At 42.2% G+C, this 27,671-nt stretch overlaps 2 protein-coding genes across 2 annotated transcripts; one reads left to right on the top strand and one right to left on the bottom strand.

The window, feature by feature from the left end:
* Positions 1 to 8,690: 8,690 nt before the first annotated feature.
* Positions 8,691 to 13,441, bottom strand: LOC117325376 (NADH dehydrogenase [ubiquinone] iron-sulfur protein 5-like). Its single transcript, XM_033881544.1, has 3 exons — positions 13,420 to 13,441; positions 11,974 to 12,185; positions 8,691 to 8,880 (listed from the first exon to the last, which is right to left on the bottom strand). The coding sequence occupies exons 2-3, from the start codon at positions 12,181 to 12,183 to the stop codon at positions 8,782 to 8,784; spliced, it is 309 nt and encodes a 102-aa protein (XP_033737435.1). The 5' UTR covers positions 12,184 to 12,185; positions 13,420 to 13,441; the 3' UTR covers positions 8,691 to 8,781.
* A 95-nt stretch (positions 13,442 to 13,536) lies between these two features.
* LOC117325375 (BAG family molecular chaperone regulator 2-like) lies at positions 13,537 to 27,289 on the top strand. The gene is made up of 2 exons (XM_033881543.1): positions 13,537 to 13,856; positions 26,796 to 27,289. Exons 1-2 carry the CDS (start codon positions 13,574 to 13,576, stop codon positions 27,134 to 27,136), a joined length of 624 nt encoding a protein of 207 aa, XP_033737434.1. The 5' UTR covers positions 13,537 to 13,573; the 3' UTR covers positions 27,137 to 27,289.
* The last annotated feature ends 382 nt before the right edge of the window (positions 27,290 to 27,671 follow it).

Below are 27,671 nucleotides of genomic sequence, written 5' to 3' on the forward strand. Positions count from 1 at the left end.
AACCGACCACAAATACATATTTCATGGACTTTAACTAGAGGCGGTTACATCAGATAAATATCTTGGATGCACCATCACGCAAGGTCTCAAATGGAGCTAACACATCAGCACATCCTAAAATGGAATGTCAACATCAACTCCATCTTCGCTAGCCAAGGCTTCTGATTACGTTACACTCCGAAAGCATCAAATCAACGGCATACATCCCCCAAATTAGCCCGGTTACGAATTAAACAGAAAGACACCGACAGGTTGGAAATGGTGCAACAACGGGCTGCTGGATATGCCACCAATTAACACATTCTTACGGGCAGCTAGTGTCACCGCAGGCGTCTGCTTCTGTTTAGTATTTATAGACAAACCTACTATATCAACGTTAATATAGTAGGAGTAGGCGCTAATATTTTATCTATAAATACTAACCAGAAGCAAACGCCTGTGGTGTCACCAGCTTACTAGAGCACAAATGTTAGGCGTCGTTGAAGGTCAGAAAACATCAAGTAGGATTATGTATGCTGTACAAGATCCATATAGTCTCGCGTATACCATCCCTAACATGCCATTTCCGCCCAGCAGACTGTCGAGGAACTAAGCCTTTCTTACCAATTCAATCACGTGTTAGTGAATATAGGTGGTTCTCGTTCTCCCCACGCACCGTCATTGAATGGAACCAGCAGACATCGTCACCTCAGATCACCTGCTGGGTGTCATCAGATCTCGGTGGTCTAACCGCTGGCCTTATTTCTGTTGTTTTTATCCTGTTTCTATTATCTTTTTGATTCTCTATTAAATTCATTGTTATGGCAGTCTCAACCAATAAACACCTTTTCATCCATTTTGAAAATAAGCTTAGGTTAATCATAGATCACGTCAAACACAACTTCAGTAACAAACCATATGGATTTTTTGGCGCTACCGCCGCCGACATTGTGATCCTTATACGTCTCCTGCTTTCGCAGGTAACACAAAAATTACTTTAAACCCAGTTGGTCAGAATACATCATACACTATTCAGAGCAGTAAATGATTATGACCGATTAAATACAAATTTATACAATACCAAACGTACTTTACACTATTAGGCCTACCACCCTCCAAATGATTGAGCTTCTCCGTTATCTTTTAAATTCAAAGTGAATGCATAATAGCACTCCGACTTTATATAATCGGCCGGTTTCATGACGCTGAAAATATATGGTCCGACCCCTAGATCACTCATCAATTTTCATTCTGGGTCCTAGGAACGTGTCTAGTACATGGATAACACCGAAGACGGAGTGGTTCGCTATCTTTCAATTACACCATTTTTACATTCTATCACATCTTTTCATTTCCGAGTAAATCTGTTAATATCCAGACCAATGAGACTGTGTAAGCCCAGGCGAAGGGTTCGGGAACGGAAAATTGCTTTAAGGATTTTGTAAAGTTATGCAATTGTTTTCAGAGACAGTTATTTTATTGCTTTTTATTCTGAATAAGACTGATCTAGACTTAAGACAATCGATTCTTTTTGACAATTTGATGTCAATGTAATTTGCGTGTAACTTGAATAAAAGTTTTCAATTTTGGGTCGCTGTGACGAAAACTTGAACAATACACACAGTATTTGTATGTTGTTTTTTTTGTCTTCATTTTGAATAAATACACTTGTCAACTTTATAAAATCGGAAACATAGAATTGATTGGCTAGTCATAGACAAAGTATATGAAGTTTTTGATATTCCATAATTACTAGGCTTACATCAATTAAGGTACATTGTACATGGTAGACTAGTTACTCATTTGATACAAGAATTGGATGTTATGATCATTACTCATATTCAATTTGATTGTTACTTGAAATATTGGCCCAACACACATTGTAGGAATTTTTATGTGTAAGCCCGGGCTTTTTTTTTCTTATGGACGCTACGCCCCTGATATCGGATTGCGTTTCCTTTCCCTTTCAGTATTGATATACATTTTGTATTTCAGTATAATCGGCGTCATTTTCTGCATTTGTGTGACAAGTTTTAAGGTGCTTTCCACGTGTGTCTTCATGCAATCTTTGGAGATTGCTAGGTGGTAAACTCTGCTGGTAAATATTTACCATACATTTAAACTCCTGTGAATAGTTGCAACGTTTCAGAATAAACACACACATTCCATGTCATCTATTATGTAGATTATCAATTATACCCGAAATAAGAAATGCACCTCTCCTCTACGGAACATTTGTTAATGCGGTTATGATAATAAAAAAAATATTCATTATTGGCCTTGTTCAAATTCTCATTTAAGGCGAAGTCACTTAAAGTTGCAACCCAGATATTGTCATTACAGTGCTCTCTCGATCGAGAGATTATGGAATTCCATGAGAGACAGCGTCCCGATATTTCAACTACTTCCAACTGCTTTCTGCGTTGTGTCAGCTATATATATCCACTGCTTACAGATTGCTACACATCACCTGCCTACTGCTTATTGTCTACTCCTCACTGCTTACCGTCTACTGTTTACAGACAACACTCTAGTTTACAGCCTCTGCTGCATATACTGTTTACAGACAACTGTGTACTGTTTAGACAACTGTATACTGCATACTGTATACAGACAACTGTATACTGTTTACAGACAACTGTGTACTGCATACTGTTTACAGACAACTGTGTACTGTTTAGACAACTGTATACTGCATACTATTTACAGACAACTGTATACTGTTTACAGACAACTGTGTACTGTTTACAGACAACTGTGTACTGTTTACAGACAACTGTGTACTGTTTACAGACAACTGTGCACTGTTTACAGACAACTGCATACTGTTTACAGACAACTGTGTACTGTTTACAGACAACTGTGCACTGTTCACAGACAACTGTGTACTGTTTACAGACAACTGTGTACTGTTTACAGACAACTGCATACTGTTTACAGACAACTGTGTACTGTTTACAGACAACTGTGCACTGTTCACAGACAACTGTACTGTTTACAGACAACTGTACTGTTTACAGACAACTGTGTACTGTTCACAGACAACTGTGCACTGTTCACAGACAACTGTACTGTTTACAGACAACTGTATACTGTTTACAGACAACTGTGCACTGTTCACAGACAACTGCATACTGTTTACAGACAACTGTGTACTGTTTACAGACAACTGTGTACTGTTTACAGACAACTGCATACTGTTTACAGACAACTGTGTACTGTTTACAGACAACTGTACTGTTTACAGACAACTATATACTGTTTACAGACAACTGTACTGTTTACAGACAACTGTATACTGTTTACAGACAACTGTATACTGTTAACAGACAACTGTATACTGTTCACAGACAACTGTGCACTGTTTACAGACAACTGTGTACTGTTTACAGACAACTGTGTACTGTTTACAGACAACTGTATACTGTTTACAGACAACTGTGCACTGTTCACAGACAACTGTGTACTGTTCACAGACAACTGTGTACTGTTTACAGACAACTGTGCACTGTTCACAGACAACTGTGTACTGTTTACAGACAACTGTGCACTGTTCACAGACAACTGTATACTGTTCACAGACAACTGTGTACTGTTTACAGACAACTGTGTACTGTTTACAGACAACTGTGTATTACATACTGTTTACAGACAACTGTGTACTGTTTACAGACAACTGTATACTGTTTACAGACAACTGTGCACTGTTCACAGACAACTGTATACTGTTTACAGACAACTGTGCACTGTTTACAGACAACTGTATACTGTTTACAGACAACTTTATACTGTTTACAGACAAATGTGCACTGTTCACAGACAACTGCATACTGTTTACAGACAACTGTGTACTGTTTACAGACAACTGTACTGTTTACAGACAACTATATACTGTTTACAGACAACTGTACTGTTTACAGACAACTGTATACTGTTTACAGACAACTGTATACTGTTAACAGACAACTGTATACTGTTCACAGACAACTGTGCACTGTTTACAGACAACTGTGTACTGTTTACAGACAACTGTGTACTGTTTACAGACAACTGTATACTGTTTACAGACAACTGTGCACTGTTCACAGACAACTGTGTACTGTTCACAGACAACTGTGTACTGTTTACAGACAACTGTGCACTGTTCACAGACAACTGTGTACTGTTTACAGACAACTGTGCACTGTTCACAGACAACTGTATACTGTTCACAGACAACTGTGTACTGTTTACAGACAACTGTGTACTGTTTACAGACAACTGTGTATTACATACTGTTTACAGACAACTGTGTACTGTTTACAGACAACTGTATACTGTTTACAGACAACTGTGCACTGTTCACAGACAACTGTATACTGTTTACAGACAACTGTGCACTGTTTACAGACAACTGTATACTGTTTACAGACAACTTTATACTGTTTACAGACAAATGTGCACTGTTCACAGACAACTGTGTACTGTTTACAGACAACTGTGCACTGTTTACAGACAACTGTGTACTGTTCATAGACAACTGTGTACTGTCTACAGACAACTGTGTACTGTTTACAGACAACTGTGCACTGTTTACAGACAACTGTATACTGTTTACAGACAACTGTGTACTGTTCACAGACAACTGTATACTGTTTACAGACAACTGTGCACTGTTTACAGACAACTGTATACTGTTTACAGACAACTGTGTACTGTTTACAGACAACTGTGTACTGTTTACAGACAACTGTGTACTGTTTAGACAACTGTATACTGCATACTGTTAACAGACAACTGTGTACTGTTTAGACAACTGTATACTGTTTACAGACAACTGTGCACTGTTCACAGACAACTGCATACTGTTTACAGACAACTGTGTACTGTTTACAGACAACTGTGTACTGTTTACAGACAACTGTGCACTGTTCATAGACAACTGTGTACTGTTTACAGACAACTGTGTACTGTTTACAGACAACTGTGTACTGTTTACAGACAACTGTATACTGTTTACAGACAACTGTGTACTGTTTACAGACAACTGTACTGTTTACAGACAACTGTACTGTTTACAGACAACTGTATACTGTTTACAGACAACTGTGTACTGTTTACAGACAACTGTACTGTTTAGACAACTTTATACTGTTTACAGACAACTGTACTGTTCACAGACAACTGTATACTGTTCACAGACAACTGTATACTGTTTACAGACAACTGTATACTGTTTACAGACAACTGTATACTGTTTACAGACAACTGCATACTGTTTACAGACAACTGTGTACTGTTTAGACAACTGTGTACTGTTTACAGACAACTGCATACTATTTACAGACAACTGTGTACTGTTTAGACAACTGTGTACTGTTTAGACAACTGTGTACTGTTGACAGACAACTGTATACTATTTACAGACAACTGTGTACTGTTTAGACAACTGTGTACTGTTTACAGACAACTGTGTACTGTTTACAGACAACTGTGTATTACATACTGTTTACAGACAACTGCATACTATTTACAGACAACTGTGTACTGTTTAGACAACTGTGTACTGTTTACAGACAACTGTATACTATTTACAGACAACTGCATACTGTTTACAGACAACTGTATACTGTTCACAGACAACTGTATACTGTTTACAGACAACTGTGTACTGTTTACAGACAACTGCATACTGTTTACAGACAACTGTGTACTGTTTACAGACAACTGTACTGTTTACAGACAACTATATACTGTTTACAGACAACTGTACTGTTTACAGACAACTGTATACTGTTTACAGACAACTGTATACTGTTAACAGACAACTGTATACTGTTCACAGACAACTGTGCACTGTTTACAGACAACTGTGTACTGTTTACAGACAACTGTGTACTGTTTACAGACAACTGTATACTGTTTACAGACAACTGTGTACTGTTTACAGACAACTGTGTACTGTTTACAGACAACTGTATACTGTTTACAGACAACTGTGCACTGTTTACAGACAACTGTGTACTGTTTACAGACAACTGTATACTGTTTACAGACAACTGTGCACTGTTTACAGACAACTGTATACTGTTTACAGACAACTTTATACTGTTTACAGACAAATGTGCACTGTTCACAGACAACTGTGTACTGTTTACAGACAACTGTGCACTGTTTACAGACAACTGTGTACTGTTCATAGACAACTGTGTACTGTCTACAGACAACTGTGCACTGTTTACAGACAACTGTATACTGTTTACAGACAACTGTGTACTGTTCACAGACAACTGTATACTGTTTACAGACAACTGTGCACTGTTTACAGACAACTGTATACTGTTTACAGACAACTGTGTACTGTTTACAGACAACTGTGTACTGTTTACAGACAACTGTGTACTGTTTAGACAACTGTATACTGCATACTGTTAACAGACAACTGTGTACTGTTTAGACAACTGTATACTGTTTACAGACAACTGTGCACTGTTCACAGACAACTGCATACTGTTTACAGACAACTGTGTACTGTTTACAGACAACTGTGTACTGTTTACAGACAACTGTGCACTGTTCATAGACAACTGTGTACTGTTCACAGACAACTGTGTACTGTTTACAGACAACTGTGTACTGTTTACAGACAACTGCATACTGTTTACAGACAACTGTGTACTGTTTACAGACAACTGTACTGTTTACAGACAACTGTACTGTTTACAGACAACTGTATACTGTTTACAGACAACTGTGTACTGTTTACAGACAACTGTACTGTTTAGACAACTTTATACTGTTTACAGACAACTGTACTGTTCACAGACAACTGTATACTGTTCACAGACAACTGTATACTGTTTACAGACAACTGTATACTGTTTACAGACAACTGTATACTGTTTACAGACAACTGTATACTGTTTACAGACAACTGCATACTGTTTACAGACAACTGTGTACTGTTTAGACAACTGTGTACTGTTTACAGACAACTGCATACTATTTACAGACAACTGTGTACTGTTTAGACAACTGTGTACTGTTTAGACAACTGTGTACTGTTTACAGACAACTGTATACTATTTACAGACAACTGTGTACTGTTTAGACAACTGTGTACTGTTTACAGACAACTGTGTACTGTTTACAGACAACTGTGTATTACATACTGTTTACAGACAACTGCATACTATTTACAGACAACTGTGTACTGTTTAGACAACTGTGTACTGTTTACAGACAACTGTATACTATTTACAGACAACTGCATACTGTTTACAGACAACTGTATACTGTTCACAGACAACTGTATACTGTTTACAGACAACTGTATACTGCATACTGTTTACAGACAACTGTATACTGTTCACAGACAACTGTATACTGTTTACAGACAACTGTGTATTACATACTGTTTACAGACAACTGTGTATTACATACTGTTTACAGACAACTGTGTATTACATACTGTTCACAGACAACTGTATACTGTTTACAGACAACTTTATACTGTTTACAGACAACTGCATACTGTTTACAGACAACTGTATACTGTTCACAGACAACTGTATACTGTTTACAGACAACTGTACTGTTTACAGACAACTGTATACTGCATACTGTTTACAGACAACTGTATACTGTTCACAGACAACTGTATACTGTTTACAGACAACTGTGTATTACATACTGTTTACAGACAACTGTGTATTACATACTGTTTACAGACAACTGTGTATTACATACTGTTTACAGACAACTGTGTATTACATACTGTTTACAGACAACTGTGTATTACATACTGTTTACAGACAACTGTGTATTACATACTGTTTACAGACAACTGTGTATTACATACTGTTTACAGACAACTGTGTATTACATACTGTTTACAGACAACTGTGTACTACATACTGTTCACAGACAACTGTTGGTGGGGGTTGACAATTTTGGTTGACATTTCATTGAATTTGGTTGAGCGGTTTTGGAGAAGAAGTCGAAAATGTAAGTTGTTTGTGATGCCGGACAAAAGACGATCCCTATCAGAGATGACTTCCAGTGTGCATTTTGTTTTCCTGATCAGACTCATAACTGAAGGGCACAACTAGAGACCAATTGGAACCTATATATGAAGTTTGCGAAAAATGCTTCCAGCACTCCTCAAGAAGTAGGGATAGCAAACTAACTGTCAACATGAATGATGGCTGTCTGGTGGCTATTTGTTCTCTGGATCAGACTAAAAATCAAGCACACACAACTTAGGACCATGGTGAACCTACAGGTGGAGTTTGAGTAATATCCTTCCAGTACTTTTTAAGGAACAGTGATAAGTTATTGCTTATGGATGGACAATAGATATAGAGTAATTTGAATTGCCATGTGACCTGAATATTATCATTGTATACAACTGTATCCCTTAAAGAATAAATGAGCAGAAGGCATAATGACCAAGGGTACAATTGTAACTTTATACTCCTCCTACAATACCATGGCGGCCATGAAATATATGGGATACAAAAGAGCAAAAAACAATTTACTGGATTCAAAGACCTGTCCCAAACAGGTGGAAAACCTAAAGCAAAATGTGTTTTCTGTCTTTTGTTGTTGTGTATTGATTGTTAAAGCTTGTGTGACTTGAGATATATGTCCTCAGAGATGTACAGATGTGATGATATGTGTTTATCATTTGTTAAGGAAAATTCAACATGTCCAAACATAACAAGTCTTGGTTTTGTTGTTGTTAATTTTATCAACACATTCAGGAAACGTACAGAGCATGTGTACCATTTTTAACATCTTAATTAGGCGTTCAATGTCAATTCACAAGAATGGGGTAGCATAGTGATGAGCAGGTCCTTCTGGCAGGGGTTCTTTCCCTTGTTTGTATCTCTCAGCTGTCATTATGATTCTTCTCTTTTTCTGAAATGAGAAAGAAACAGGCTCTCATTTTAGGATGGTACCACGCTAGATTTGTATGTTTGGACTAATACACTAGCTATTGGACTAATACACTAACTTTACAGTATAAACCATATACCCAGGTATTGTATGTATGGACTTATACATTACTTTACAGTATAAACCATATACACAGGTATTGTATGTATGGACTTATACACTAACTATACAGTATAAACCATATACCTGTAACCCTGGTAAATACTAGCCGCAATATACCGCTTGGCTAGAGAGATCTTCTCTTTAGCTCGATCGGTTGAGCGTAAGACTAGTAAGCCAGAGGTCCCGGGTTCGATCCCCAGCGGAAGCAGTGATTTAAATTAAATTAATCATGTGCTCTGTTACATTGGCGCCCATGTAGGGACCCGGGGGAAATACTCAGGATTGCTCCACAAGCATCGCTGTTACTCCTGGAAACTCGAGGACGAGTTCTTTCCTGGAGGGGGAGTATGTAACCCTGGTAAATACTAGCCGCAATATACCGCTTGGCTAGAGAGATCTTCTCTTTAGCTCGATCGGTTGAGCGTAAGACTAGTAAGCCAGAGGTCCCGGGTTCGATCCCCAGCGGAAGCAGTGATTTAAATTAAATTAATCATGTGCTCTGTTACATACCCAGGTATTGTTTGTATGGACTTATACACGAACTATACAGTATAAACCATATACACAGGTATTGTATGTATGGACTTATACATTACTTCACAGTATAAACCATGTACCCAGGCATTGTATATATGGACTTATACACTAACTATACAGTATAAACCATATACAAAGGTTTGGTTTGTTTTTGTTTAACGTCCTATTAACAGCCAGGGTCATTTAAGGACGTGCCAGGTTTTGGAGGTGGAGGAAAGCCGGAGTACCTGGAGAAAAACCACCGGCCTACAGTCAGTACCTGGCAACTGCCCCACGTAGGTTTCGAACTCGCAACCCAGAGGTGGAGGGCTAGTGATAAAGTGTAGGGACACCTTAACCACTCGGCCACCGAAGCCCCTCCATATACACAGGTATTGTATGTATGGACTAATACACTTAACTTTACAGTATAAACCATATACACAGGTATTGTATGTATGGACTTATACATTAACTTTACAGTATGTATGGACTAATACACTAACTATACAGTATAAACCATATACCCAGGCATTGTATATATGGACTTATACACTAACTATACAGTATAAACCATATACACAGGTATTGTATGTATGGACTAATACACTTAACTTTACAGTATAAACCATATATATGTATGGACTAATACACTAACTTTACAGTATAAATCATATATATGTATGGACTAATACACTAACTTTACAGTGTAAACTATATACACAGGTATTGTATGTATGGACCAATACATTAACTTTACAGTATAAACCATATACCCAGGTCCTGCCCCCTCAGAGGGGGTCAAGTCCACTATTTGTACAATTTTGAATCCCTACCCCATAAGGACAAAAATCAGCGATATCCATTGCTTACAGTTTCAGAGAAGAAGTTGCTTATATCAATTAAGCCAATTTAACCCCTTTTGGCCCCTCCCTCTGGCCCAAAGGGGCTAGCCCAATCATTTGTACAATTTTACTTCCCTACCCAATAACAATGCTACCAGACAAATATGAGCGACATCCATTGCTTAGGTCCAGAGAAGAAGTCATTTATATCAATTAGGCCCAATTATCCACTTTTGGCCCACTCCCCTCTCAGGGGGTCAGCCACTACATTTCTACAATTTTGAATCCCTATCCCATAAGGATGCTACCAGTCAAATATGAGCGATATCCATTGCTTAGTTTCAGAGAAGAGGCCTTCTATATCAATTAAGCCAAATTGACCTTTTTTCGGCATGGCCTCTCAAGCCCCAAGAAGGTCAGCCCCACCATTTATAAGATTTTGAATCCCAACCCAATAAGGATGCTTCCAGTCAAATATGAGTGTAATCCAATGTTCAGTTTCAGATGAGAAGTCGTTTATATCAATTTAGCCAAATTGACCCCTTTTGGCCCTGCCCCTCAGGCCCCTGGGGGGCCAGCGCTACCATATGTACAATTTTGAATCTCCACTCCATAACAATGCTACCAGACAAATATGAGTGATATCCATTGCTTAGTTCCAGAAAAGAAGTTGTTTACATGAATTTAGCCAAACTGAATCTTTTGGCCCCACTTCTCGGGCCCAAGGAGGTCAGGCCCACCATTTGTATAATTTAGTATCCCTACCTCATAAGGATTCTACCAGTCAAATTTTGTTCAATTTTATCAAATACAACATAAGTATAAAATATCACAGTCACTTATGCATGTAACACTGACTTATATATCCAAAATGTTGGAAAATAGTATTCTTTAGTCGTACTTTGAACATAGCAAGAGACAAATAAAAAAATATCACAGTCTGGAACAAGATCAAAAGAGTTAAAAAGTACAATGAATCCTGTTTAAAACATTATACTTTCCAACATTTATGTGGCTTCTCTGACAGTAAAACGGACAGACGACGGACTCAGGATACCACATTATGCTAATAAACCATAAACGAAGGTGTTGTATGTATGGACGTCGACTAATACAATATAACTTTACAGTATAAACCATATACACAGGTATTGTATGTATGGACTAATACACTAATTGTACTGTAATGCATAATAAACCATATACTCAGGTATTGAGTTTTAAGGTATTGTTGAATATTACAATTAAAGGGTACATATACATGTTATTACCTTGGAAAATTCTGTGTTAATATTTATGTCAAAGTAAAATTTGATATTATTATTATACTCTGTTGTATCCAAGAAACACAGTGAAACAACCGTATATGTACTGTACATGGATATTGTGAAATTTCAGTGCTTTTATATGACTAACTCAGTTCTTTGTGACTGAATGCTGACTAGTGGTCTTGTAATTAACCTAAGTGTTCATAGAAGCATGAGTGACAGTGCTGAGATTTGCTGACATATGGGTAATAACCAAATAACATAAATATATAGTTAAAAGGAATTAGCTTCATGCATATGTACACTTCAAACAAATGACATACCGCTTTAATTGAATATTTGCATTCAATAAAGTTGAGTTTTTCTGAAGCACATTTTTCTTTTCCCTTATCAAAGCCATAATTACTGAGGCATGTAAAATATTCTCGCTCCAGGCCCTGACACTTTGGATGTGTCTCGTGCATTGGGAACAAATTGCCTGAATATCTTGCTAATTGCGTTTGATAAGCAATTGGTAGTCTTGGTTCCACCATCTCTACAATGAAAAAATGATATTGCATCAGTATAACAATATATAGAGTTAGTATTTATACTTTAAAGATAATTCACTGTGAAAGACAAAGATATTTACATTATATATTTACATTATGTACAATGAAGAGAAACAACATATTCAATTGAATATTTTTAAGTACATATGTATGACAGAATATCTACAGGTTTCAAATGTAGCAAAAATATCAAGGAAGATTCTGTCTGAATGATTGTTTTCAATATCAAAATTTATATATGATATGTAAATGTCATCTCGATGATTTGCATAATTCTTTTGTAAAAATAGTATTAAGTGACTTTAAATCCTGGCCACATGTACTATAGGTCTACTTCAAATAACTTTTCTTATAAGACTAAGAGCTCAGCTTACACATGTCAAAGGCCTGATTCACTTAAAAGTTACCGTTTGTATTTTTCTTATGACTGACTAGGTAAATGTATTTTGCCAAATTACTTGGTTTGAGATATTTTGTTGGTTACCTAAATCGGAACCCGCCTAATTTTATGTGCAGATCAAAATGAAGTGATCATGAGATTAGATAAAAAGTTATTTTGCTGTATATGTGCATTATATACATAAGTTTTTAATTGTATAATATCATTAGATAACAGCTTGGTAAGCATAAATTTTCAAGGTACATCTAACAGCTGAAAACCCTGCAATACTATTGAGTATAGCAGCCCATTCAAAATGGTGCTGTATTAATGTCCAGCGTGACGACATATTGTTCAATCCAATGATGCAAATTAAAGTGAACACAATGCATATCACGTTAGGACAAGCAGTAAGAATTTCAGCCGACATACATAAAGATATAATACATAATTTATGTTGCAAGGTGTTTATATGTTTACATTTCCATTTAATTTGGGGCGGGGGGAGGAGGGGTATATGGTTGCACCCGTCTATTTATATTTGGATTTGGACTATAATATTGGCCTATACATTAAATTTGACATTATTGTTATCATCATCAGTTTTATTCATCGTTACATGAATAGTAATGTAATATTTATTTCATATTACAGTAATTAAAATCCGAACTTATAGCCCAAAATCCTATGAGGTGCAACGGAGCAAGTCTAGTACTGTGTTGGAAAATCCAGTGCAGATTCCGACTCCATCGAATGAAGCTTACTTTACCTGTTATAATAAAATTAACGATTATAAACATTTAGCTAAACTAAATCATTCATTTGCAAGAAAAACAAACCGTACTGATATTGGCTTCTGTCGATAACCTTGAGAAATGTCAAAAGCACTGAAATGTTTGAATGTGTCGAAGAAGTGACACATGGCGTTCAAAGCTTGACGTTAACATAGATGAACACTCTTTCGCTCGAGGAGGTAGAAAAATTACAAATGATATGGCGGTCGTGAACGAAAACAACATGTCAAACTTAGAAAAAGTCCCTAATTTAGGGGCGGAATCTTCTTCACCTCGGAAAGAGGATACACAATTTGAACACATGAACATGTCACCAGTAGAGGAGGCTGACCGAAATACGATTGTTGGTCACTTATATTCAATTGAAAGTAGAGTTGAGAAGCTTCGAGAACGTGCGCTTGAAATAGAACAAGAAAAGTGTGTTCTGCTACAGGAGTTACAGCGAATACAGGATAACGATACAAATATTGAATTTACAGAAGGTAATTGACATATAGGACGAATTGCTATAAGCTATTTTCTGTAGAAGAAAAGTTATATATGCATATCTATTATCTAGATATGCTTGACCAATTTGTAAAGCATATAGCAGCTGTATAGATAATAGATATATGTGTAAAAGTTCAAGGAGTAGTAGTGTGCAGCCAGCCGGGATCGAACCCGCGACCCTCGGCTTACTGGCCCGCCGCTCTACCGACTGAGCTAAAGGGAAATTCCCCCTGGCCGGAAGGTAGAAGGCGACCATACAACTATGTACAGTATTTACACTTACAACCCGGCCTGCTATACTACTTCCTCCTTCAAATGTGTTCGCCCCCGGCCTGCTACATATGCATATATATACAACTCTCTTCTGATAAAATTGATACCAAATGATCAAATATTTTTTGTAAGATAATCCCATTTGTGAATTGGGATGTGTGTGCACTTGTAAATATTTAAGGAAAATATCATTTGATCAGAATAAGATAAAAACAGAATACAAATCCACCAAGTATAACTAATAACAGCACTGACCTGCAGACACCCCGTCATTTTACTAATAACAGCACTGACCTGCAGACACCCCGTCATTTTCGGCGCGTGACCTTTGTAGGGAAAGGAAATTCTTTAAAGCAAAATTGCCGGTAAATTGACACTTTCCAATTTTACATTTTTTTTGTTTTTAAAGATTATTTTAATCTTGCCATTGGGCTTAATCTTAGTTTATGGTGATGTTTATCTAAAAAATGGCTGAAAACTATTTTTACCAGCAGAATGAAAGAAGTTATATGGGTGTGCAAAATTATGTTCCCGGATGTCTTCAAATCCAGAAATAAACACAAGTTAACAACAGCTCCCGTGTGCAGTGATACATGTATGCTCATCAGGCTACACACTTGTATGTTTTAAAGCAATTGTATATCACACAAAGTGAGGTATTCTTTTTCGATTTGAAATTAATTTGATGTAAATGTATTTAGATACATACTGAAAGTGTGCCAAATTACGTATCCCCACTCTATACCATATCATATACCATATCTCTATATATATATATACTAGGAAAATCTTAACAACAGGTTAGGGAATCTCCTCAAATTAAACAGCCTAATAGGACAGGATACTGCAGTGTAGCCCGAGTTTGGCCTTACCATATCTGGTGTGGGGTTAGAGAGCACTGCTAGCATAACTGTTATATGAAAACGTGGAATTCTCCGACACCATTCCATGTCACTAAGAATAATAAGATTTTGATACAGATAAAATAAAATTGGGCCTGACATAACATCTACCTTACATTTATGTATAAATGAGATGCATAATATGCGACAACCTGGCCAGGCAATATACATAAATATATATGGTGCCACACTTACCCAAAACTGCAATTTAGTCCCAAATTGATGGTCTATCCCTTCATATCATCCCATGCTTTATGCTAGATACTTGTCAAAATCAGGGCACAATGGAGCAAAAAGAAAAAAAGTACATCTATTTTCATATAGCCTACCAGCTTTAAAATGTAAAAAATTGTATTCTTGCATTAAATATAACAGGTTTTAGAAACTAACTTACTAAGTTTATTTGGTTTAAGCTATCTTAGAATTGAAACACAATACATTTTTTCAGTCCATTGCATTTTAAATCAGGTGGTTAGTTACAAAATGGGGGGTATACAGTGTGAAAATTTGAGCAGGGGAAAGTCGGGGGCTAAACGGATGTTATAAACCATCAATATGGGAACCCCGAATATGTATCGTTCTACTCGGGAAACACAAGATGCTATCAATATAAGTCCAGGATGAAAGCCAACTACGACAGGGGCTCTCAGTAGGCTATTGATGTGTCCTTGTGTAACCCCGTCAGTGGGCTATTGATATGTCCCTGTGTAACCCTGTCAGTGGGCTATTGATGTTTATTTGTGTGTCCCCGTCAGTGGGCTAGTGATGTGTCCTTGTGTAACCCTGTCAGTGGGCTAGTGATGTGTCCTTGTGTAACCCTGTCAGTGGGCTAGTGATGTGTCCTTGTGTAACCCTGTCAGTGGGGTAGTGATGTGTCCTCGTGTAATCCTGTCAGTGGGCTAGTGATGTGTCCTTGTGTAACCCTGTCAGTGTGTAACCCTGTCATTGGGTTAGTGATGTGTCCTTGTGTAACCCTGTCAGTGGGCTAGTGATGTGTCCTTGTGTAACCCTGTCAGTGGGCTAGTGATGTGTCCTTGTGTAATCCTGTCAGTGGGCTAGTGATGTGTCCTTGTGTAACCCTGTCAGTGGGCTAGTGATGTGTCCTCATGAAACCCTGTCAGTGGGCTAGTGATGTGTCCTTGTGTAACCCTGTCAGTGGGCTAGTGATGTGTCCTTGTGTAACCCTGTCAGTGGGCTAGTGATGTTTACTTGTGTAACCCTGTCAGTGGGCTAGTGATGTGTCCTTGTGTAACCCTGTCAGTGGGCTAGTGATGTGTCCTTGTGTAACCCTGTCAGTGGGCTAGTGATGTGTCCTTGTGTAACCCTGTCAGTGGGCTAGTGATGTGTCCTTGTGTAACCCTGTCAGTGGGCTAGTGATGTTTACTTGTGTAACCCTGTCAGTGGGCTAGTGATGTGTCCTCATGAAACCCTGTCAGTGGGCTAGTGATGTGTCCTTGTGTAACCCTGTCAGTGGGCTAGTGATGTGTCCTTGTGTAACCCTGTCAGTGGGCTAGTGATGTTTACTTGTGTAACCCTGTCAGTGGGCTAGTGATGTGTCCTTGTGTATCCCCGTCAGTGGGCTAGTGATGTGTCCTTGTGTAACCCCGTCAGTGGGCTAGTGATGTGTCCTTGTGTAACCCTGTCAGTGGGCTAGTGATGTGTCCTTGTGTGACCTTGTCAGTGGGCTAGTGATGTGTCCTTGTGTAACCCTGTCAGTGGGGTAGTGATGTGTCCTTGTGTAACCCTGTCAGTGGGGTAGTGATGTGTCCTTGTGTAACCCTGTCAGTCGGCTAGTGATGTTTACTTGTGTATCCCTGTCAGTGGGTTAGTGATGTGTCCTTGTGTAACCCTGTCAGTGGAATAGTGATGTGTCCTTGTGTAACCCTGTCAGTGGGCTAGTGCTGTGTCCTTGTGTAACCCTGTCAGTGGGCTAGTGATATGTCCTTGTGTAACCCTGTCAGTGGGCTAGTGATGTGTCCTTGTGTAACCCTGTCAGTGGGCTAGTGATGTGTCCTTGTGTAACCCTTTGTGTGGGCTATTGATGTGTCCTTGTGTAACCCTGTCAGTGGGTTAATGATGTGTCCTCGTGTAACCCTGTCAGTGGGTTAGTGATGTGTCCGTGTGTAACCCTGTCAGTCGACTAGTGATGTGTCCTTGTGTAACCCTGTCAGTGGGCTAGTGATTTGTCCTTGTGTATCCCGGTCAGTGGGTAAGTGATGTGTCCTTGTGTAACCTTGTCAGTGGGCTAGTGATGTGTCCTTGTGTAACCTTGTCAGTGGGCTAGTGATGTGTCCTTTTGTAACCCCATCAGTGGGCTAGTGATGTGTCCTTTTGTAACCCTGTCAGTGGGTTAGTGATGTGTCCTTGTGTAACCCCGTCAGTGGGCTAGTGATGTTTACCTGTGTAACCCTGTCAGTGGGCTAGTGATGTGTCCTCATGAAACCCTGTCAGTGAGCTAGTGATGTGTCCTTGTGTATCCCCGTCAGTGGGTTAGTGATGTGTCCTTGTGTAACCCCGTCAGTGGGCTAGTGATGTGTCCTTGTGTAACCCTGTCAGTGGGCTAGTGATGTGTCCTTGTGTGATCTTGTCAGTGGGCTAGTGATGTGTCCTTGTGTAACCCTGTCAGTGGGCTAGTGATGTGTCCTTGTGTAACCCTGTCAGTGGGGTAGTGATGTGTCCTTGTGTAACCCTGTCAGTGGGCTAGTGATGTTTACTTGTGTATCCCCGTCAGTGGGTTAGTGATGTGTCCTTGTGTAACCCTGTCAGTGGAATAGTGATGTGTCCTTGTGTAACCCTGTCAGTGGGCTAGTGCTGTGTCCTTGTGTAACCCTGTCAGTGGGCTAGTGGTGTGTACTTTTGTAACCCTGTCAGTGGGCTATTGATGTGTCCCTGTGTAACCCTGTCAGTGTGTAACCCTGTCATTGGGTTAGTGATGTGTCCTTGTGTAACCCTGTCAGTGGGCTAGTGATGTGTCCTCGTGTAACCCTGTCAGTGGGCTAGTGATGTGTCCTTGTGTAACCCTGTGTGTGGGCTATTGATGTGTCCTTGTGTAACCCTGTCAGTGGGTTAATGATGTGTCCTCGTGTAACCCTGTCAGTGGGTTAGTGATGTGTCCGTGTGTAACCCTGTCAGTGGGCTAGTGATGTGTCCTTGTGTAACCCTGTCAGTGGGCTAGTGATGTGTCCTTGTGTGACCTTGTCAGTGGGCTAGTGATGTGTCCTTGTGTAACCCTGTCAGTGGGCTAGTGATGTGTCCTTGTGTAACCCTGTCAGTGGGCTAGTGATGTGTCCTTGTGTAACCCTGTCAGTGGGCTAGTGATGTGTCCTTGTGTAACCCTGTCAGTGGGCTAGTGATGTGTCCTTGTGTAACCCTGTCAGTGGGGTAGTGATGTGTCCTTGTGTAACCCTGTCAGTGGGCTAGTGATGTTTACTTGTGTATCCCTGTCAGTGGGTTAGTGATGTGTCCTTGTGTAACCCTGTCAGTGGGCTAGTGATGTGTCCTTGTGTATCCCCGTCAGTGGGCTAGTGATGTGTCCTTGTGTAACCCCGTCAGTGGGCTAGTGATGTGTCCTTGTGTAACCCTGTCAGTGGGCTAGTGATGTGTCCTTGTGTGACCTTGTCAGTGGGCTAGTGATGTGTCCTTGTGTAACCCTGTCAGTGGGCTAGTGATGTGTCCTTGTGTAACCCTGTCAGTGGGGTAGTGATGTGTCCTTGTGTAACCCTGTCAGTGGGCTAGTGATGTTTACTTGTGTATCCCTGTCAGTGGGTTAGTGATGTGTCCTTGTGTAACCCTGTCAGTGGAATAGTGATGTGTCCTTGTGTAACCCTGTCAGTGGGCTAGTGCTGTGTCCTTGTGTAACCCTGTCAGTGGGCTAGTGATATGTCCTTGTGTAACCCTGTCAGTGGGCTAGTGATGTGTCCTTGTGTAACCCTGTCAGTGGGCTAGTGATGTGTCCTTGTGTAACCCTGTGTGTGGGCTATTGATGTGTCCTTGTGTAACCCTGTCAGTGGGTTAATGATGTGTCCTCGTGTAACCCTGTCAGTGGGTTAGTGATGTGTCCGTGTGTAACCCTGTCAGTCGGCTAGTGATGTGTCCTTGTGTAACCCTGTCAGTGGGCTAGTGATTTGTCCTTGTGTATCCCGGTCAGTGGGTAAGTGATGTGTCCTTGTGTAACCTTGTCAGTGGGCTAGTGATGTGTCCTTGTGTAACCTTGTCAGTGGGCTAGTGATGTGTCCTTTTGTAACCCCATCAGTGGGCTAGTGATGTGTCCTTTTGTAACCCTGTCAGTGGGTTAGTGATGTGTCCTTGTGTAACCCCGTCAGTGGGCTAGTGATGTTTACCTGTGTAACCCTGTCAGTGGGCTAGTGATGTGTCCTCATGAAACCCTGTCAGTGGGCTAGTGATGTGTCCTTGTGTATCCCCGTCAGTGGGTTAGTGATGTGTCCTTGTGTAACCCCGTCAGTGGGCTAGTGATGTGTCCTTGTGTAACCCTGTCAGTGGGCTAGTGATGTGTCCTTGTGTGACCTTGTCAGTGGGCTAGTGATGTGTCCTTGTGTAACCCTGTCAGTGGGCTAGTGATGTGTCCTTGTGTAACCCTGTCAGTGGGGTAGTGATATGTCCTTGTGTAACCCTGTCAGTGGGCTAGTGATGTGTCCTTGTGTAACCCTGTCAGTGGGCTAGTGATGTGTCCTTGTGTAACCCTGTGTGTGGGCTATTGATGTGTCCTTGTGTAACCCTGTCAGTGGGTTAATGATGTATCCTCGTGTAACCCTGTCAGTGGGTTAGTGATGTGTCCGTGTGTAACCCTGTCAGTCGGCTAGTGATGTGTCCTTGTGTAACCCTGTCAGTGGGCTAGTGATTTGTCCTTGTGTATCCCGGTCAGTGGGTAAGTGATGTGTCCTTGTGTAACCTTGTCAGTGGGCTAGTGATGTGTCTTTGTGTAACCTTGTCAGTGGGCTAGTGATGTGTCCTTTTGTAACCCCATCAGTGGGCTAGTGATGTGTCCTTTTGTAACCCTGTCAGTGGGTTAGTGATGTGTCCTTGTGTAACCCCGTCAGTGGGCTAGTGATGTTTACCTGTGTAACCCTGTCAGTGGGCTAGTGATGTGTCCTCATGAAACCCTGTCAGTGGGCTAGTGATGTGTCCTTGTGTATCCCCGTCAGTGGGTTAGTGATGTGTCCTTGTGTAACCCCGTCGGTGGGCTAGTGATGTGTCCTTGTGTAACCCTGTCAGTGGGCTAGTGATGTGTCCTTGTGTGACCTTGTCAGTGGGCAAGTGATGTGTCCTTGTGTAACCCTGTCAGTGGGCTAGTGATGTGTCCTTGTGTAACCCTGTCAGTGGGGTAGTGATGTGTCCTTGTGTAACCCTGTCAGTGGGCTAGTGATGTTTACTTGTGTATCCCCGTCAGTGGGTTAGTGATGTGTCCTTGTGTAACCCTGTCAATGGAATAGTGATGTGTCCTTGTGTAACCCTGTCAGTGGGCTAGTGCTGTGTCCTTGTGTAACCCTGTCAGTGGGCTAGTGGTGTGTACTTTTGTAACCCTGTCAGTGGGCTATTGATGTGTCCCTGTGTAACCCTGTCAGTGTGTAACCCTGTCAGTGGGGTAGTGATGTGTCCTTGTGTAACCCTGTCAGTGGGCTAGTGATGTTTACTTGTGTATCCCTGTCAGTGGGTTAGTGATGTGTCCTTGTGTAACCCTGTCAGTGGGCTAGTGATGTGTCCTTGTGTATCCCCGTCAGTGGGCTAGTGATGTGTCCTTGTGTAACCCCGTCAGTGGGCTAGTGATGTGTCCTTGTGTAACCCTGTCAGTGGGCTAGTGATGTGTCCTTGTGTGACCTTGTCAGTGGGCTAGTGATGTGTCCTTGTGTAACCCTGTCAGTGGGCTAGTGATGTGTCCTTGTGTAACCCTGTCAGTGGGGTAGTGATGTGTCCTTGTGTAACCCTGTCAGTGGGCTAGTGATGTTTACTTGTGTATCCCTGTCAGTGGGTTAGTGATGTGTCCTTGTGTAACCCTGTCAGTGGAATAGTGATGTGTCCTTGTGTAACCCTGTCAGTGGGCTAGTGCTGTGTCCTTGTGTAACCCTGTCAGTGGGCTAGTGATGTGTCCTTGTGTAACCCTGTCAGTGGGCTAGTGATGTGTCCTTGTGTAACCCTGTCAGTGGGCTAGTGATGTGTCCTTGTGTAACCCTGTGTGTGGGCTATTGATGTGTCCTTGTGTAACCCTGTCAGTGGGTTAATGATGTGTCCTCGTGTAACCCCGTCAGTGGGTTAGTGATGTGTCCGTGTGTAACCCTGTCAGTCGGCTAGTGATGTGTCCTTGTGTAACCCTGTCAGTGGGCTAGTGATTTGTCCTTGTGTATCCCGGTCAGTGGGTAAGTGATGTGTCCTTGTGTAACCTTGTCAGTGGGCTAGTGATGTGTCCTTGTGTAACCTTGTCAGTGGGCTAGTGATGTGTCCTTTTGTAACCCCATCAGTGGGCTAGTGATGTGTCCTTTTGTAACCCTGTCAGTGGGTTAGTGATGTGTCCTTGTGTAACCCCGTCAGTGGGCTAGTGATGTTTACCTGTGTAACCCTGTCAGTGGGCTAGTGATGTGTCCTCATGAAACCCTGTCAGTGGGCTAGTGATGTGTCCTTGTGTATCCCCGTCAGTGGGTTAGTGATGTGTCCTTGTGTAACCCCGTCAGTGGGCTAGTGATGTGTCCTTGTGTAACCCTGTCAGTGGGCTAGTGATGTGTCCTTGTGTGACCTTGTCAGTGGGCTAGTGATGTGTCCTTGTGTAACCCTGTCAGTGGGCTAGTGATGTGTCCTTGTGTAACCCTGTCAGTGGGGTAGTGATATGTCCTTGTGTAACCCTGTCAGTGGGCTAGTGATGTGTCCTTGTGTAACCCTGTCAGTGGGCTAGTGATGTGTCCTTGTGTAACCCTGTGTGTGGGCTATTGATGTGTCCTTGTGTAACCCTGTCAGTGGGTTAATGATGTGTCCTCGTGTAACCCTGTCAGTGGGTTAGTGATGTGTCCGTGTGTAACCCTGTCAGTCGGCTAGTGATGTGTCCTTGTGTAACCCTGTCAGTGGGGTAGTGATATGTCCTTGTGTAACCCTGTCAGTGGGCTAGTGATGTGTCCGTGTGTAACCCTGTCAGTCGGCTAGTGATGTGTCCTTGTGTAACCTTGTCAGTGGGCTAGTGATGTGTCTTTGTGTAACCTTGTCAGTGGGCTAGTGATGTGTCCTTTTGTAACCCCATCAGTGGGCTAGTGATGTGTCCTTTTGTAACCCTGTCAGTGGGTTAGTGATGTGTCCTTGTGTAACCCCGTCAGTGGGCTAGTGATGTTTACCTGTGTAACCCTGTCAGTGGGCTAGTGATGTGTCCTCATGAAACCCTGTCAGTGGGCTAGTGATGTGTCCTTGTGTATCCCCATCAGTGGGTTAGTGATGTGTCCTTGTGTAACCCCGTCGGTGGGCTAGTGATGTGTCCTTGTGTAACCCTGTCAGTGGGCTAGTGATGTGTCCTTGTGTGACCTTGTCAGTGGGCAAGTGATGTGTCCTTGTGTTACCCTGTCAGTGGGCTAGTGATGTGTCCTTGTGTAACCCTGTCAGTGGGGTAGTGATGTGTCCTTGTGTAACCCTGTCAGTGGGCTAGTGATGTTTACTTGTGTATCCCCGTCAGTGGGTTAGTGATGTGTCCTTGTGTAACCCTGTCAATGGAATAGTGATGTGTCCTTGTGTAACCCTGTCAGTGGGCTAGTGCTGTGTCCTTGTGTAACCCTGTCAGTGGGCTAGTGGTGTGTACTTTTGTAACCCTGTCAGTGGGCTATTGATGTGTCCCTGTGTAACCCTGTCAGTGTGTAACCCTGTCATTGGGTTAGTGATGTGTCCTTGTTTAACCCTGTCAGTGGGTTAGTGATGTGTCCTTGTGTAACCCTGTCAGTGGGCTAGTGATGTGTCCTCGTGTAACCCTGTCAGTGGGCTAGTGATGTGTCCTTGTGTAACCCTGTGTGTGGGCTATTGATGTGTCCTTGTGTAACCCTGTCAGTGGGTTAATGATGTGTCCTCGTGTAACCCTGTCAGTGGGTTAGTGATGTGTCCGTGTGTAACCCTGTCAGTGGGCTAGTGATGTGTCCTTGTGTAACCCTGTCAGTGGGCTAGTGATGTGTCCTTGTGTGACCTTGTCAGTGGGCTAGTGATGTGTCCTTGTGTAACCCTGTCAGTGGGCTAGTGATGTGTCCTTGTGTAACCCTGTCAGTGGGGTAGTGATGTGTCCTTGTGTAACCCTGTCAGTGGGCTAGTGATGTTTACTTGTGTATCCCCGTCAGTGGGTTAGTGATGTGTCCTTGTGTAACCCTGTCAGTGGAATAGTGATGTGTCCTTGTGTAACCCTGTCAGTGGGCTAGTGCTGTGTCCTTGTGCAACCCTGTCAGTGGGCTAGTGGTGTGTACTTTTGTAACCCTGTCAGTGGGCTATTGATGTGTCCCTGTGTAACCCTGTCAGTGTGTAACCCTGTCATTGGGTTAGTGATGTGTCCTTGTTTAACCCTGTCAGTGGGTTAGTGATGTGTCCTTGTGTAACCCTGTCAGTGGGCTAGTGATGTGTCCTCGTGTAACCCTGTCAGTGGGCTAGTGATGTGTCCTTGTGTAACCCTGTGTGTGGGCTATTGATGTGTCCTTGTGTAACCCTGTCAGTGGATTAATGATGTGTCCTCGTGTAACCCTGTCAGTGGGTTAGTGATGTGTCCGTGTGTAACCCTGTCAGTGGGCTAGTGATGTGTCCTTGTGTAACCCTGTCAGTGGGCTAGTGATTTGTCCTTGTGTATCCCGGTCAGTAGGTTAGTGATGTGTCCTTTTGTAACCCCGTCAGTGGGTTAGTGATGTGTCCTTGTGTAACCCCGTCAGTGGGCTAGTGATGTGTCCTTTTGTAACCCTGTCAGTGGGCTAGTGATGTGTCCTTGTGTAACCCTGTCAGTGGGGTAGTGATGTGTCCTTGTGTAACCCTGTCAGTGGGCTAGTGATGTTTACTTGTGTATCCCCGTCAGTGGGTTAGTGATGTGTCCTTGTGTAACCCTGTCAATGGAATAGTGATGTGTCCTTGTGTAACCCTGTCAGTGGGCTAGTGCTGTGTCCTTGTGTAACCCTGTCAGTGGGCTAGTGGTGTGTACTTTTGTAACCCTGTCAGTGGGCTATTGATGTGTCCCTGTGTAACCCTGTCAGTGTGTAACCCTGTCATTGGGTTAGTGATGTGTCCTTGTTTAACCCTGTCAGTGGGTTAGTGATGTGTCCTTGTGTAACCCTGTCAGTGGGCTAGTGATGTGTCCTCGTGTAACCCTGTCAGTGGGCTAGTGATGTGTCCTTGTGTAACCCTGTGTGTGGGCTATTGATGTGTCCTTGTGTAACCCTGTCAGTGGGTTAATGATGTGTCCTCGTGTAACCCTGTCAGTGGGTTAGTGATGTGTCCGTGTGTAACCCTGTCAGTGGGCTAGTGATGTGTCCTTGTGTGACCTTGTCAGTGGGCTAGTGATGTGTCCTTGTGTAACCCTGTCAGTGGGCTAGTGATGTGTCCTTGTGTAACCCTGTCAGTGGGGTAGTGATGTGTCCTTGTGTAACCCTGTCAGTGGGCTAGTGATGTTTACTTGTGTATCCCCGTCAGTGGGTTAGTGATGTGTCCTTGTGTAACCCTGTCAGTGGAATAGTGATGTGTCCTTGTGTAACCCTGTCAGTGGGCTAGTGCTGTGTCCTTGTGTAACCCTGTCAGTGGGCTAGTGGTGTGTACTTTTGTTACCCTGTCAGTGGGCTATTGATGTGTCCCTGTGTAACCCTGTCAGTGTGTAACCCTGTCATTGGGTTAGTGATGTGTCCTTGTGTAACCCTGTCAGTGGGCTAGTGATGTGTCCTCGTGTAACCCTGTCAGTGGGCTAGTGATGTGTCCTTGTGTAACCCTTTGTGTGGGCTATTGATGTGTCCTTGTGTAACCCTGTCAGTGGGTTAATGATGTGTCCTCGTGTAACCCTGTCAGTGGGTTAGTGATGTGTCCGTGTGTAACCCTGTCAGTGGGCTAGTGATGTGTCCTTGTGTAACCCTGTCAGTGGGCTAGTGATGTGTCCTTGTGTATCCTGGTCAGTAGGTTAGTGATGTGTCCTTGTGTAACCTTGTCAGTGGGCTAGTGATGTGTCCTTGTGTAACCTTGTCAGTGGGCTAGTGATGTGTCCTTTTGTAACCCCGTCAGTGGGTTAGTGATGTGTCCTTGTGTAACCCCGTCAGTGGGCTAGTGATGTGTCCTTTTGTAACCCTGTCAGTGGGCTAGTGATGTGTCCTTTTGTAACCCTGTCAGTGGGTTAGTGATGTGTCCTTGTGTAACCCCGTCAGTGGGCTAGTGATGTGTCCTCGTGTAACCCTGTCAGTGGGCTAGTGATGTGTCCTTGTGTAACCCTGTGTGTGGGCTATTGATGTGTCCTTGTGTAACCCTGTCAGTGGGTTAATGATGTGTCCTCGTGTAACCCTGTCAGTGGGTTAGTGATGTGTCCGTGTGTAACCCTATCAGTGGGCTAGTGATGTGTCCTTGAGTGACCTTGTCAGTGGGCTAGTGATGTGTCCTTGTGTATCCTGGTCAGTAGGTTAGTGATGTGTCCTTGTGTAACCTTGTCAGTGGGCTAGTGATGTGTCCTTGTGTAACCTTGTCAGTGGGCTAGTGATGTGTCCTTTTGTAACCCCGTCAGTGGGTTAGTGATGTGTCCTTGTGTAACCCCGTCAGTGGGCTAGTGATGTGTCCTTTTGTAACCCTGTCAGTGGGCTAGTGATGTGTCCTTTTGTAACCCTGTCAGTGGGTTAGTGATGTGTCCTTGTGTAACCCCGTCAGTGGGCTAGTGATGTGTCCTTTTGTAACCCTGTCAGTGGGCTAGTGTTGTGTCCTTTTGTAACCCTGTCAGTGGGCTAGTGATGTGTACTTGTGTAACAATGTCAGTGGGTTAGTGATGTGTCCTTGTGTAACCCTGTCAGTGGGCTAGTGATGTGTACTTGTGTAACCCTGTCAGTGGGCTAGTGATGTATCCTTGTGTAACCCTGTCAGTGGGCTAGTGATGTATCCTTGTGTAACCCTGTCAGTGGGCTAGTGATGTATCCTGGTGTAACCCTGTCAGTGGGCTAGTGGTGTGTCCTTTTGTAACCCTGTCAGTGGGTTAGTGATGTGTCCTTGTGTAACCCTGTCAGTGGGCTAGTGATGTATCCTTGTGTAACCCTGTCAGTGGGCTAGTGATGTATCCTGGTGTAACCCTGTCAGTGGGCTAGTGGTGTGTCCTTTTGTAACCCTGTCAGTGGGTTAGTGATGTGTCCTTGTGTAACCCTGTCAGTGGGCTAGTGATGTGTACTTTTGTAACCCTGTCAGTGGGCTAGTGATGTGTCCTTGTGTAACCCCGTCAGTGGGCTAGTGATGTGTCCTTGTGTAACCCTGTCAGTGGGTTAGTGATGTGTCCTTGTGTAACCCTGTCAGTGGGCTAGTGATGTGTCCTTGTGTAACCCTGTCAGTGGGCTAGTGATGTGTCCTTGTGTAACCCTGTCAGTGCCGAGCATCAGGCAGAGAACAGCAAGTACCAGGACATTGAATGACCTGATGGTAGTATGTCACAGCCTTGGCACAAGTTTATTGATGGATATTGGATTAACAGTAACTGTATTTCTTTACAGTCAGAATCTATGATATGACATCACTTTGCATGGTTTTCTTGCAAATGTCTTAAGATTTTAAGATGCACTTGATTGTATTGTTTCTTCACAGATGAAAGAGATGAAATTGAAGCTCTGGCAGAACGACTTGTTTGTCGCTGTTTGACAGTTGAGGTTGGGGTAACAACACCTAGAAATGAATCCCAGGAGAGTGCACTGATGCATGTTAATGAGTTGTTGCAGCAGCTGGAAGATCTATGTGCATGTTCAGCAGAGAAGGCCATTAGGAGAACTGAAGCTTACCTGAATGCTTGTCTAGCAGAACCTACGGGAAGTATAGACCAACGATTCCAAGGCTCCATCCTGGGCTGTACTGTTGATGATCAAAAGAAAGTGAAGTGTAGGCTACAAAGGTTACTACAGAAACTCAGTAAAAGTAACCAGGTGTTATAAAGCTACTTCATTCTTAGATCAGTATAGTAACATTTACATTGTCATTCATTGTTAAAAATACTATAATTCCTTGTTATACTGTTAGTTATATATATGGTTCTCAAATGAGTTGGGGAAACTGTTTGCCTTATAAATTGTTCTTTTATTTTCTATTTTCTTTGTTGTGGAGTTTTCTCTTCCGTTTTTAAAACGCAATCAAGGTGAATTAAAAAAAAACAAATATGTGTTTGTGAATCCAAGGTGATATACATAATGTATAACTCTTGTTTTTCAAGATTTCACCACAAAAAAACAAATGAACTTTCAGATTGGCTGAAAATTGGATATTGTTTGATTTCCAACATCATAGTGTACTGATGTAGAGGGGGGCTGGGGGCCACTTCTGAACCTTCCAACATCATACTGAGGGGGGCTGGGGGCCACTTCTGAACCTTCCAACATCATAGTCTACTGATGTAGAGGGGGGCTCGGGGCCACTTCTGAGCCTTCCAACATCATAGTGTACTGATGTAGAGGGGGGCTGGGGGCCACTTCT

The sequence above is a fragment of the Pecten maximus genome, chromosome 4 (genome assembly GCF_902652985.1).
Source record: "Pecten maximus chromosome 4, xPecMax1.1, whole genome shotgun sequence".
Lineage (NCBI taxonomy): Eukaryota > Metazoa > Mollusca > Bivalvia > Pectinida > Pectinidae > Pecten > Pecten maximus.

Coding starts and splice junctions, on each gene's coding strand:
- LOC117325376 (XM_033881544.1), bottom strand. CDS start 12,183: ATGGTGGAACCAAGACTACCAATTGCTTATCAAACGCAATTAGCAAGA. Junction 8,881..11,973: donor GCAAATATTCAATTAAAGCG/GTATGTCATTTG, acceptor TTCTCATTTCAG/AAAAAGAGAAGAATCATAAT.
- LOC117325375 (XM_033881543.1), top strand. CDS start 13,574: ATGGCGGTCGTGAACGAAAACAACATGTCAAACTTAGAAAAAGTCCCT. Junction 13,857..26,795: donor AAATATTGAATTTACAGAAG/GTAATTGACATA, acceptor GTTTCTTCACAG/ATGAAAGAGATGAAATTGAA.